We start from the raw sequence: 14,304 nt of genomic DNA, 5'->3' as shown, positions 1-14,304 counted from the left end.
AGAAGAATTATGTGTTCACTGTGTAATCCAGAAAATAAAACACCACATTTATTCCAGAGAAGTTTATATTTGGGCCTTAAGCTTTTGAAAATAAAGTTTAGAGACATAGCATATGAATACCACTGTAATACACATGAAATATTCTATCAGACCCTAAAAATTAACATAAACTTAAACTTTCTCATAGTCAACAAAATAGTGGCTGGGTGCCGATTTTATTAGATAAGTTGGTTACAGCATTTTAATTATCATTTTACGTCTATCTAGGTGTAGCTGAAATTCAAAATGCACATCAGAGTAAAACTATATCACAACTCAATGCCATACTAAATGGACTTGGCCTCTGCGGTAAAACTCTAGTCAGACTTCATTTTTACTCCCTTCTCATCATGGCCCAAGTGGCTCTGACAGAAACGCAGGACTCAGTGCTCATCGTCACACAGCAACCACTGTCTTTTTCATAACCTCTACAAAATTTGAAAGGGGAGGTGGTGGCATTAGCCCTGCGGAACAGATCTTGCTTGATTAACGCAATAACACTGGCCCAGTATCTGTCCAGCAGAACCCATTGTGAACTAGTACAAGGTGCACAGCCCTTCACTGATTACAGGCAAGTGTTACAGCAGCCTAGCCATAAGGAAGGGGAGTTACATCATAGTACAAAATACAGTATAAAAGCGTTATTTTTAACATTCCACACTGAAGATTACGGATGCCTTCAAACAGTTGTTTGGATGTTAGCCACTTAAACAAATACATCACTAAGGTAAACAATATAAACATACCAAAACCCTGTATGGTTAAATACAATTTCCATGGTACAAAAATCAAAGCCTGGAGATGTTTGTACAGATTGCTTTTTTACACAATGTCTTAAATTGCCAAATATTTACAACATTAAAGAGGAAATACATTTTGATGCAGAGTAAAATTATCTGAAATGATTAATATAAAACCTCAATCTATCTACGTGAGGCACTCCTGAAGCAAGTGGCATTAGCCATGAGGTCCTTTGGTACAAGGCCCATTGCTTGAAGAACCACAGTAGCTGCTGTGGCTTTAGCATGCTTCTTATTAGGGCTGGCAAAGCTGGGCTGGTAAGCGCTTCCATTTATCAATACCTATTCAAGAAAAACATACAATTGGGCTGGTAAGGGCTTCCATTTCTCAATACCTATTCAAGAAAAACATACAATAAGAACAGCATCAAACTTTATTATCTGTTAGCTTTGTATTTTTTTCACTAAATGCTAGAAAAATAACTTACAAAGATACAAAACCCATACTATGTGAGTCTAATTAATCTCAACCCAAAAGAAGCAAATCATTTGGGAAAAGGGACTGCAAATTTAAAAGCAGGTCTCCAAATTGAAGGGAAAGAAAAAACCTGATTAAAAACTACTTAATTCCCCATGTTCCACTAGAAAAGGTCAACAAATTGTTCACCAGATTGTGCCCACATCTTTCCCTCCAATATTGAAAAACTAGGGAAGCATACTTAAATGTTCAAAACTTCTACCACTCTACCCACACATATTCACACTCCAGCCCACAAACATTAACCCTGTGATCACAGAATGCTGATCCCTCACCCTCTAACATTAAGTTATCAAATTAACTGATGTATACAATTAATGCAAAAATTCATATTTACCCTAAAGAGAAAATGTTTGCGATGATCAGGGCCACTATCATGGACCAAGAGAAATTCAGGTGGTTGCCACCTTCTCTTATTACAGATTTCCATCAAGGCAGACACAGGATGTTTGCCTGCAGAGAAAAAAAATAAACAATTATCTCCACATCTGTGGCAACAAATTAGGAATTCAAGGGGAGGGTGGGACAAGAGGAAATTCAAAATCATACTCTCACCCGATAGATCTTTCATTGCAGCAGAGAAGTTTCCGGACCTCTTTTGTGCTCTTTCCCCTACTGCAACAAGACCTTAAAAAAAAAAAATCAACGATCAATGAATAAATTTCAAAACATTTAAAATTATAATATGGCAAAACAACTACTCCCTCTGTAGGAACCTTAACCTCAATCCATGCCCCCAAACAGAATATTTTCAACAGACACTCACTACTCTTCATTTCTATACAAATCTGTTTTGACATTTCTATACATATATCCAAACTTCATTTATCTTATATAGGAAACTGTATAAAATGTTCAGAAAAACAGTATGTGAATACATATATAAATTGCCATAATTAACCACTCTAGATCTGTTTAAAAACTAGTGGCAAAAAAAAATAGTGGCTATTTGCAAGTGATTTCTAAAGGTTTCTCATCCCTTAAAAAATGATGCTCAGTTTAAGTATGCTCCCCCAGATTCAAGGACTTTAGGCCAAAACAAAGTGGGAAAAGTTGAAAAGGCTCTCTCCTTTTTCCAGCAAACAAGCCCTTTCTGACTTCAAATGTGAGATGTACTGAAGAGACGCCAACCTTGGCCTCCCTTTTCAAAAGCTATATTACTATCTAAAATCTATGCTTTCCATTTAGCCTAGGGAGAATTCTTCACAAATTCTGCCACTATGCTTTCCCAAAACTAGGCCATGCTGCACAATTCCAAAGGATTATTCCCTAGAATTATGCAGTGTACCCACAGATGCTTTCTACCAATAAACTACCCTCTGTTAACAAAGAATCTATTCAGCCTGTATAAAAGCAGTACAATGTCAGTGACATTCAATTTCTCTTTCTAAAGTAATGTTTGCACTAGTACTATATTATAGGATTGTGTTATTTCTAGTCTATTTTTGAGTAACAATATTATAATAAATTCACTCCAATATAGAACAAAATGGCAACATAGTTACTTTCTAAATATGAAATCTAATTAAAAGCCTAATCATGTATTACACATTAACAAAGGCTGCCTTTTACCCTCAAATTAGTGTCTCCACCTACTATGTGTACAAAGTTTTCAAAATGGGTTAAACATTTTTTCCCTAACTGTATATGTACTATAAGAAGTGCCCCCAGTTCCAGATCCCTGACATCAGAAGAACTTACGAATTTATAATAGTAATGAAACCCTAAATGTTAAAGAAGGTATAATAAACATTCTACAAAAAATAAAAAAATCTTACCTTTTCGATCTGTCTTAAAATCAACTAGGATAGGTTCCTTATTTCCTTCTTTGTTTTTTCCTAATCCTTCTCCTTCTTTCCAGCCCATTTTTCTCATCAAAACGGCTCCCATCCCTCCAGTTACTGGGGCTGCTCTTAAGAACTGATCCTATCCAAAGAAAGAAAGGTAAAATATCCCCATTTTATAGTTAGAATTTGACTACAAACTCAGTGTAACTTTTTAAAGAAAGAAAGCTTACTTCTAGATCTGTTACAGCAATTAAATGCTTCTATACTTATATACATACTGTAGTGTGTATGTTCTAATTATTTTCATATAAACATAACAGTATTTTAATAGTCAAATAAGTCAAATGGCAGTTTTAAAACAGTGGCCCTTGTGCCCCCCTCAAAAAAAAAAAAAAAAAAAATAGAACACTCCTGTTTTCGTCCACTATTTAGGTTCACTGGTATCTCTTCTTAGCTTGCAAAATAAAAAGAAGGCAATGTTAAAACAGTCAATAATATTAATTGTCCCAGGTGTACCTAGTTAATGAATAAAGCCCAGCAATCATTTAGAAATAGTTTTTGAACACTGAAGCAGCATACTGTTATCATCCAAAGCTTTTCCCCCCAATCTACCATAAGTATAAATATTTTACTTAGAAAATCCCTATGAAGCAAAAAGATAACACATACAATACCCTGTAATTAAACCAAACTGAATTTGAATTCTTTTAAAACCTAGCTTGATGTTAAAAGACTTTTAAAAAACTCCTTAAATGTTTACATACCTAGGCCTCGGTAGCAGCAGTGTTGTGAATAGTAGGGCTGGCACTGACCGGGGCAAGAAGACAGCTACAAGGATTTGGCCCTGAAACAAGTTTCCATACAGAGGGGTGAAAGTTCACAGGTTATTCTGTGAACAATCATCTCTCTTGTATCCAACCCACTGAACCATAATTTCCATCAAAGCAGCAAACCACTTAATGTCATAGGATGCACAAGACTATATAATTAGCATGGTCAACAGTCAATTGTTTTCACACCATTAAGAAATAAGTGATGCCTCTTTTTAAAGGGCATCCATGTATATGTAATAAACGACTGAATTCTACTGTTGATCTTTATGGTCATTTTCTAAACATTTAAAATGTAATCTCCAAATCATGTCTTGTTTCCCCTTGTTATTAAGTATTTTACATTTACATTCTCTAGCAAATGTAAGCAAAAGTCATTTAACTTATCAACAGAGGGAGTCAAATATTTTGGAAGCTCTGGACACGGTATAATCACTTCCTCTACTGGTAAGTTACTACTAAATTTTTAATTTTGGTTTTACACAGTAGTAAAACTGTATACTTCCCCTCCTCCCCAGCTATTTAATTATAAGCTGGGGAGAAAACAAACGTGCCAATGGTATGACATGCCAACGGTACGTGACCAGACATTAAGCTCAACACGGTGCTCTGATGGAAGGAGGCAGCTGTGGAGGTACAAACATAGCCCTGGTTCAGTTCCTGACGTGGTGCAGGCCATGCAGTGTTGATGTATAGAGAGAAAAGTTAGCTGATGCTTGGGGACCAACTGCCTTGTTTCTACACACCTACAATGACTTTTACTTACTTTCAGGTTCATCCGCCCCTCTTTTCCAGGAAACACTCCTAAAAAAAAGGGCAACTGTGCAGAGTATAACACAAATCCCCAAATAAGGCAGGTTTCCGATTTTGTTTCCATTCGCTATTATCTTCAAATGTTTCTTTACACCAGGGTGTATATACAGTTCAACAAAAAGCTAATTAATCTAGTAAGACTACAATAGTAAACAATATTCATCAGGTCGTCCATATCATTTCAGAAAATAAAGGTTCTTTCAAATCAATAACCACTGGAATTTTTTCTTACTACTAATAAAACTCATTCCTTTTCATCTAAGAGTATACTGCAGCAAACTAAAAGAATATGGAGAATGCTGGCGTTCCCTGTAGTCCTCAACATTAAGAGGCTGTTGCCCTACAGCAAGGCAAGGAACACCGTATGAATGAACGTTTGAAAAAGTTTTCTAAATGAAAACAAGTAGTTTGTGATATTTGACCACAAAAATGAATATTATAGTTGCCTAATGACTTTGTCCATGTTTTTGCTCATTTTTCTGGGTAAAATATTCCTGCCTTAATTGATATTAGCAGCATGTATTTTTCAGCAACACACAAATAGAAGTTTCCTAAAATCACTTTCTGTAATTATTCAAAAATTTGGTGTGATGAATGAACACATCTTTATCTTGTGGTAACTTATCAAATATGATTTACAGCTACATTTTAAATGATGTAAATCATTTAAGATCTGCCAACTGTCTACAAGGACTAGCAATCAAAAAGAAAAAGGAAAGTTTATGAGGAACCCAATTTAATCATTTTAAAGTTATGTGATGTTTAGAAGTCTTCAGCAGTATTTGTCTATGAGAACTTCAATGTACAAATGAAGACCAGCACTTTGCAATGGAATCACATTCTTAAGTTTCTACCTAGTAGTGTACATGACTATTTAATTATTATGTGCCTAAACACCCATAAAAGCTTCAAGTGTAACTTTCTGAAATATGGAGTATTCAGCTTCACCATTAGATAGTATTAAATTAAAATTGTTCGACATTTATGTACATTTATAATTATTCCCAAAGAGATGAAAGCCATTTTTCAAGCACTACATCGATCACTTTCATATTTTAAATACTGTAATTAGTCCAAAATTAATTTTGCTAATTTTCATCTTTTTTTTTTTCCAACACCAACCCTAGTAAGCTACTTTCATTTTTTAACCAATCTGACTAGGTAGGTACCCACAGTGTATCATACTATCATACAGTGCAACTATTCTGCCGCTCCAAAAAAGGGGGGCGGGCAAAGTAAGGGTATGCTTTATATTAATTTGTTAATAAGATCACCAGAGATAATGCTATCAAAATTGAAAAAAGAAATGTTATGAGATTAAAAGGTCCAAAGCAACCAAAAATCTGATTTTTCAGAAAAATCAGCTCATTCACTGGCACTCAGCAGTTTTCTATTACCCATGACATGACATCGATCAGAACCCCGCGAGGCAGTTAAGAAGGCACTTGGAAACTGAAATTCCAAGTCATTACTTGCCACGATCACAACAGGAGTCGGAGTACAGCGCGACTAAGAAACCTTCCCAATCCGTTAGACCAGGTAGCCTCCCTGTTTCAGCACTGCTATGCTGCCAATACTCCTGAAACAAAGTTTCCCATCACCCATCCAACCAAGCCACATCCCTTCGCCAGAACCCGTTTCTTCAGAAAGCCCTTGGTAACCACCTAAGACTCCCCCAACAATGAGGCAGCCGTAGGTGGAGTTCACTCGTCTCACTGCAGGAATCTGAAACCAGGAGCACCTACATCTTCACAGCACGAGGCGTCCGTCCTCTCCCTTGCATTTACGTCTTACATATCCTGTTTTTTCACGGAATCAGTAGTTCTCAAACTGAACCTGTGGATCACCAGAGGCCACCAGGGCCTAAATGGTGGTCCACAGATAAGTCATCTCCACCCACATCCCAGCCAATTTCGCCACCCTTCAGCACCGCCCACCCCACACTTCAGCCACCCCCCACCCCATCCTTCTAGTCCCCTGGCAGGACCACCACATGCAGCACTGACGGGGGGCTCCCAACCACTTGCTGTAACCGAGAGCGGATAACCACATGGACCTGGGGCTGGAGGTTGCAACAGGAGTGAGGACTAGGGGCTAAGGGCGCTTACAGGAGGGACGGGCACTAAGCAAAGGGGAAAGAAGGGCAAAGGAATAAAGGAATGGAAAACCAAGTAGCAGAAGGTTCTTGGGGGCAGTGATTCACCAAAAATGAACCTGTAATAAAGTATCCCATGATGAGAAAAAATCTGAGAACCACTGCTTTGAAATCATAAGATCAGTTGTCCAACAGGAACTGTAGAATATTCTGAACAGCCGCTGAGATACACTGTTAGCATTCAAAACACAGTTTAAAAACCACCCCCACAAAACCCAGGAACAGCAGGATATAAACTGAGTGGCTCTTAAGCCGTATTTATACATTAGCCATTGTCTCAGGGATCGATCCATCTTCAGTGTCCATCCTGGAGTATATACGCATAGCAAATTTACTCATGAACTTTAGTTAAATTCACTGGCTTCTTTGTGCATTTTTAATAAAACATTTTCTTAGAAATTTTAACTTTGTACATGGACACTTTTGTATGTGCATATGTTGTGTACCTTTTTAATCCAGGCTTGGGCACCAGTATTGGCCAACTGTTCTTGTGTCAAAACCTGCACTCCTGTACTTCCTGTGAACTGGCCGGGAATAGAATTCAGCTGAGCCCAGGCATCAATCTGAAGAACAAATGCGTCAATTAAGTAAAATTACCTTTCTAGTTAATGCCACTGGTATTAATTCTCTAAATGAAATGGTTTATTTGGTTCCCACAAAGACTAAATAACAGACTTAAATTATTTAACTTTAAAAAATACATATACTGAATTCACATACATCTTTTAAAACTGTTTTCTTAAACATTCCAAAGCAGTTCAGTAACCGTTCAGTGGATCCCATTAATAATAACAAAATTTAAAATATATATCTAACAACTGAAAAGCATGGCTGTGATACTTATTCTTCAAAATATCACACAGATGCATGAAAACATACAGAAACTGTTCACATGGTAATGGATCCTTGCCCTCCTTACCTGTCTCATAAACGCAGGATAATAAACATTGATAGCCTCAGTTTTTAATTACTTTCTCTGAGGTGTTATAAATCAAAAATCAATTCAAGATACATGCTTAAAACATAATCTAGGAGACTGGTCACTCAAACACTGTGATGGTTAAAGAATTAGTTGTCGTTCATTCAAAGTATATTTACTGAACATTTGGAACCAACTGTCAGGCGGAATTTTCCACTTGTCTGAACATGTACTTACTGTCCCCATATATTTACCATAGAAAGAGAATGTATGGAGCAGCTGTCCACTGTTAAAAACACAGACTGGATTCAGACTGTCTAGGTTCAGATCCCAGTTCCCCTACTAATTTTGTGACCTTGGGCCTCACTAAAGCCACTCTTTCTAAATGCAAACTCAAATGTCTCAGAAGACTATTACGGGCACTTAGCTATTATTTTTATATATTTGATTACAAACTCTATGAGGGCAGGTAATTTTTTCTATTTTTATTCTCTCAAATAGTTCCTGTCCCATAGTACACAACATTTACTAATAATCAAGCCCCAAATCACTTTCATATAAAGAAAGCTTGCTAGATAAATGATTTTCAAAGACCTACATGTCACCAGCACGCCACAGAGTTTACTTATGTCACAACCCTCTAGTTAGTGAAATTATCATTGAGATACTAAAGCCACTACATACCCGTTCCTGAGCACGATTTAACATGCTCATAGCTTCAAGGTCAAATGCATTCTCGCTGAGTCTTTTCTGAGCAAGTGCCCGTTCACTCATTGCTGTAGAGATGTCCACAGGCTAAGAAAGAAAACATAGATAATTATCTCAAATAACCAAAGACTCCCTAAATTATGAAAAATGCTCACGTCTTTAGTTGCTTCATGTCAAAAACCAGTTGTATATAAAATTCTGTATATACAAATATATAAAAATGTGTATATATATAATTTTGTAAAGCAGGGAGAAGACTCTAAAAGGTAAAATAACCTTGGAAAATAGATACGGATTGTTTAAGGTAAGTTACAAAGTATCAGGCAGCAGATGAACTCAATCCAAAAGCCAACTGCTTTCTTATTTTCTACTACATCAAACTACAATCAGAGAAAGTTTCATGAAGAACTTAAAAATCTCTCGCCTTCACTAACAAAATAATTATTGGAGTTTTCATTTTATCCTGCTTCTCAGCACAGCCCTCAGAGGCAATAAGCAAGGTTCTTAAATAAGCACGCAGAAAACCACTGCCATGTCAAACACTGCTCCTTTACTGATGTCTGCATGTTTTCACCTACTTGTGGTTGTTCATTAAGTCTGATACAAAGAACTCAGCTTCTTCAAAGAATATATTCATTATACATGGTTTTTAACTCATTAATATGTACACTGATGATCGAAGTTAGAATATTTCTGTGGGGGCACATAATTATTAAATTGGAACACTTAAAGTATGTTTGAAATGCCTTAGAGGTCCTCCTTTTCAGTGCTCATGTTCTACCTGTAAAAAGCTTATGCTAAGCAGATGCGACTTAACTTTTTAAGAAGTTTCAGAATATCCAGGAAAGCTTCAAGGATTATCTTTAGACCAAATATCCTATTTACCAAATTTGTGGAAGGCTCAACCATAGAAGGAAAAAAAATCAAGTATTTAATGCTTTTCAGTTCTAACATTAAGAGCTCAGGATGATTTGTGTCAACTCACCAAGTCTTAATACTTGTTTTTCTTCTAACACTATTAAACCCATTAATATTTTCTAGTATCTCATCCAAGAAAATTCATTTTTGGAAAATAGTTATCTGACATGTGAGGATTTTCCTAAATTCATATAAAAAGAATACCTAGTAGCAACTGCATGGGTGTAACAAATATAAGGAAGTCAGTTAAAATAAGTTAGCAGATAAAAGTTTTTTTAAAAAGCCAAACTAAGGCAATCTGTAATTTGACTGTATAGTTGAATATGAAATACTTCTTTTAAAAATAAGACCTATATAATTAAGAGTAAATGACTATTATAGAATAATTCTATCTCACGCATAAGGATTACTAATCTTCCTTTTTCCTACCTTCACTATTCATATCTTGCAGAATCACCTAGCATCATTCCTTTAGCAAAATTAAAATTTTCTTTCACAAGGTACCAAAAAGTACAGGTTTCTATATATCTGTCATCTTAAAATGAAAGCGAATTAAACTGAATTCATTCGGTAATCAGATTGCTCACAGATCTCACTAATAAAAGATCCTAATTTCTTAGTTAACTTAGTAAATTATCCACACTAACTGGAATATTTCTGGGGATATACAGGTAAAGGCAGACTGAAACACTAAAAGACACAGTATGCTCACTTTTCACTTCTATTACTTTACAACTGTGATCACCCGCTGTGACTTTTTAAGTGAGAATCCAGAGATTTTAGATGAGAATCACATTCTTTTTTGGCCTTAGATATTTCATAAACCTGTCAGGTAAGATGTAGATATTTCATAAACCTGTCAGGCAAGATGATGAAGTAATTTTTGGAGGCCCATAAAACATGTGTGAAATACTGTTCTTTAACTTTGCCAGAATTACTGTGGGTTTCTTACTCGTCTACAAATCTAAGCATGGGTATTCAGGTATAAATAATAGGTTTTAATTCTAAAAAGTTGAAATTCGGAGGAGAAACTAGGGAAAATGTACCTACCCACCACCAAGCCAAGCTCTGATCCCTCATTTTCTAACTGTAAATTAGCCATAAAAATATAGTTAAGATGGCTCTGAAAATTCCAACTTTTCTAAAATAAAATCACTTCTTCCCAAATGGAAAGCAAATTAACATACCTATCTGTGACTTCATCCTTCTGAAGACACTTTGTATCTTCATACTTTTTTTACTCTTTTAACCTTTATTAAGCAAGCAGGTAACCTAAATACCTCATCATTTATCCTCAGGATGAAACTTCATTCAAATCTCAGTATTTCATGTTAAATTCACATCTCACTCTGAAAGGAACTTTTATTTATTTAAATAGTATTTATTTAATATAGCAACATTGAGATTTAATATAAATTTAGATAAAATTACAACTAGTTTTTTTCCTAATACAACTTCATTTATTCTTCAACAGGCTTATCAAGTGAGCTGTAAGTTCATGTCAAAACTTTATTAACAAATAGTAATTTGACTATTAACTTCATATTCATATTTTTTAATGTGAGGAAACATACCCAAAATAGGATAAATCAGGATTATCTTAATCTCTTAAGAATCCTCAAGAGTTTATATCAAAAAGCATACATCCAAGTTGCCGGGGTAGCTCAGGGTATGCAGTAAAAAACCAACTATAATTCTCAAAACATTAACGTTCAAAGATTAGACCAAAGTTCTGAATCAGTATTAAAAGACTCATAAAACATCACAGCTACCCTTTAGAACAGCACTGTCCTAGAAAACTTTTACAGTGAAAGCTAACAAGCACTTGAAATGTGCCTAGTGCAATTAAAGAACTGACTTCTCAGTGACTCAATGACTATTGTACTGGACTGCACAGGATCTGCATGTGTATATATAAAGCATGTAACAACTACTGGAGAAGGAAAACGGCAACCCACTGCTGTCTTCTTGCCTAGGAAGCTCCGTGGACAGAGGAGCCTGGCAATGTGCAGTCCATGGAGTCGTTAAGAGTCATACACAACTATACCACCACTACCAGGCTATAATACATAGCAGAGTTTGAGTCTTAACTTAATGTTGCTCAAAAACAGTCAAGTGTGAAAGGAACCAAAATGATGCTAAAGTTTTAGAATGCTAAAAAGTCAGGGCAGGGGGGAGGGGGTGGGAATTATCTTAAACCCTGCAGAACACTATTATCAAGCTATCAACAAAGCAAATTTATTTCCACTAATACACAATAGACCTTCTATGTAATGTGTAGTAATATTCTAGGCGTCATGATGGGGGGAAATGTTTTATTTCCTTCTCCCTAGGGCTTGTTATAAAAGGTGAAATCCACATAAAAAGAGTATCCTAAATTATTATTCCAGTTCATACATCAATAAAAACCTGTCCAAGTTATTTCACCCCTCCACTTCAGCAACAAAGCAGATTACTATTTCTGTAACCTAAAATGTTCTCAGGACTAATAAAACACAAATGTAACTGACACTGTAATATGCATTTCACAACCTAAGTTATTAACTGTGCATCTTCATCTTCCTTATTTTAAAAATCCTTCTAAGTCAATTTACCTTCCCCCTGTGTTAACCCAACTATTTACATAAATAGAACAATTGTCTTAAATAATTCTTATAAAGTCAATGAAAGGCTATAAAAGAACTAATGAGAATTATTAAAAGGTGGTCATTCAGGTAAGGAAAAAATAGTACCTGTAAAAGGCAAATTACTTTCTACACAAGAAATTGCAGGTCTCTCCAATTCCAAGATGATATAAAAGGAAATTTTTAAGTAAAGAGAGTTAAAGAAAAAGCACCTAGCCTGCATACAAAACATGATTTAAAATATTTAGCAAAAGTTAATAAAATACAAAGTAAATGACAACTATATATACAAAAGCCACACTAAATACAGAATGCTTCAGGAGTTAAGTGGCTTGGCTTTAAAAACTGATTTATGAGTCTTTTATTATTTCACATAAAATTCTCTAGCGCAATTTTTAGTTTATTACATGTAAATGAATTACAGTAATTGGAGGATTAGATAAAACATTAAATCGTAAAAAAATTCCATTTTAATAACCTGGGAGAATCTAAAGAGAGAAGAATGAATAAAAAAGCTGTACATAACACATTCTAGCACTGCCAAAACCTGTGTGTTTCATTTTCAAGTAAAACTGTCATTTTACCACAAGAACTCAGTTTTCTTAAACCTCAAAAATACAGAGTTCCTAACCAAGGGAATTTTAGCTCCACTGGGACATGAAGTAAGGAAATTTTATGCCAGAGACTACACTTATATCCTCTACCCCGTAAGGCTTTGCTATCTTTATTACCAAGAATTAATGCCCCCAAAGGACAAGTTTTAAACTGTTTTCCAACACTTTTGGTTTCATTGTTTATAAATCAAAATTCACACAGATATGATCAAGGTTCTGCAGTCACTCTTTACTGAGGACGACGCTGGTTGGCTTCTGGGTAGGAAGACGATGCTATGGCAGCAGAGCCCACAGTGTGATGAGTTGGTATTTCCATAAGATACGGATTTATGTTGATCCATCCACGTCTATTCACTCTTACTTATGTCAAAGAGCACTCATGTGCACAATTGGTGGGATTAAGGATCATATAGCAAAGCTGAGATCAAATCTGTGATCTTTGCCTGAATGTTTTATGCTCAAAACTAAAGAAGCACAAATTCCAATTATATTTATTAAAATGAAAAAATAACAGAAAAATTCAAAGCACTATTCAATTAAAATATTGACCATTTAAAATGAACTTTCCTTTTCTACATAAAATCTTTATTTCAACCCCAACAGGGAATCAAGACTCAATGCTCCCATAAAATGTCACCAATAGTATTCTACAAACATTAGAATATAGAACATTAATCTTACTAATAATATATTTGTAAGATACAGCTAAAGAACTAGAACTGAACATTTCATACAGTGAACACCCTTTAGATGTTATTTCTAAAGGTAATATTACTTCTAGGTAAAAGTACACAGACCTGAAAACAAAAGCAAATTTCTGTCCCTTCCTAAAATTTTGGGATTGTTTTACTTGAAATTAAAGTTAACACATATTTTTTAGTTTAATTGTCTAAGAAACTAGCTTAATACCAATAGTTGTATATAATCTCCCCCCACAGGAGAAATCTGCTTCATGAATAGAACTTTTTTTGTCTCCTGCTTTAATAAAAGGCTCCTTTACTTATTATAAAATCTTAATACCCACCTACTCCCCCATCCCACAGGTCTTTGGAGGAATTCCCCCAACTTTTCATTCAAATTTGACAACCACTATTGATGACAGACAACGTCCACCAGTTTCAGTGTTAAGACTGAAAACGGCTAAATACTGTAATATATATATATATATACACACACACATTTATATATAAACTCTTAATCAACAAGAACCGTAATCACCAGGATTCACTAAGCATCCTTCCCATGTTCCACTCAAGTTAAATAGTTATAGTCACTTATTTTCCCAGGAAAATCTTTTGGAATTATGCAATATTTATAGGGCTTCACCATGTTGGAAAATTTTTTTCACATAAATGTCTCCTTATGTTTTTTCCTAACTCTGTTAAATGCTTAATGTTTAAGAAATTACTAAAAGCATGTGTATTAGAATTTCTCAGTCAGTTCAGCCCTCTTACCATGGTTTATGCTCAGCTATTACTAGATTCAAGTCAGTTATCAATGTCAGTTAACCTTTCCCTCTTGAGATGTGCAATAGCCTGATTTGGAAATCAGCAACTGAACTACTCAACTGGCTTCACTAAAAATTGTCCAAAAAAGTTATCTGTCTCTCCTTCACTGGT

General features: G+C 35.3%; 1 protein-coding gene across 3 annotated transcripts in view; it reads right to left on the bottom strand.

The window, feature by feature from the left end:
- Positions 1 to 47: 47 nt before the first annotated feature.
- SON (SON DNA and RNA binding protein) overlaps positions 48 to 14,304 on the bottom strand; it is a 30,330-nt gene continuing 16,073 nt past the window's right edge. Inside the window, exons 7-12 of one of the 3 annotated variants that reach the window (XM_065913491.1) lie at positions 8,506 to 8,616; positions 7,349 to 7,465; positions 3,096 to 3,243; positions 1,873 to 1,944; positions 1,655 to 1,770; positions 48 to 1,121 (exon numbers count right to left, since the gene is read on the bottom strand). In XM_065913491.1, coding sequence (XP_065769563.1) covers positions 963 to 1,121; positions 1,655 to 1,770; positions 1,873 to 1,944; positions 3,096 to 3,243; positions 7,349 to 7,465; positions 8,506 to 8,616 — 723 coding nt within the window. In that variant the 3' untranslated portion in view covers positions 48 to 962. Of the gene's footprint in view, positions 1,175 to 1,654; positions 1,771 to 1,872; positions 1,945 to 3,095; positions 3,244 to 3,868; positions 3,949 to 7,348; positions 7,466 to 8,505; positions 8,617 to 14,304 lie in introns of those variants that run through there. The other 2 variants (XM_065913492.1, XM_065913493.1) reach the window with 2 other exon arrangements.

Source organism: Muntiacus reevesi, chromosome 21 (assembly GCF_963930625.1).
Source record: "Muntiacus reevesi chromosome 21, mMunRee1.1, whole genome shotgun sequence".
NCBI classification, from domain to species: Eukaryota; Metazoa; Chordata; class Mammalia; order Artiodactyla; family Cervidae; genus Muntiacus; species Muntiacus reevesi.
This window is presented reverse-complemented; position numbering and strand designations above follow the sequence as displayed.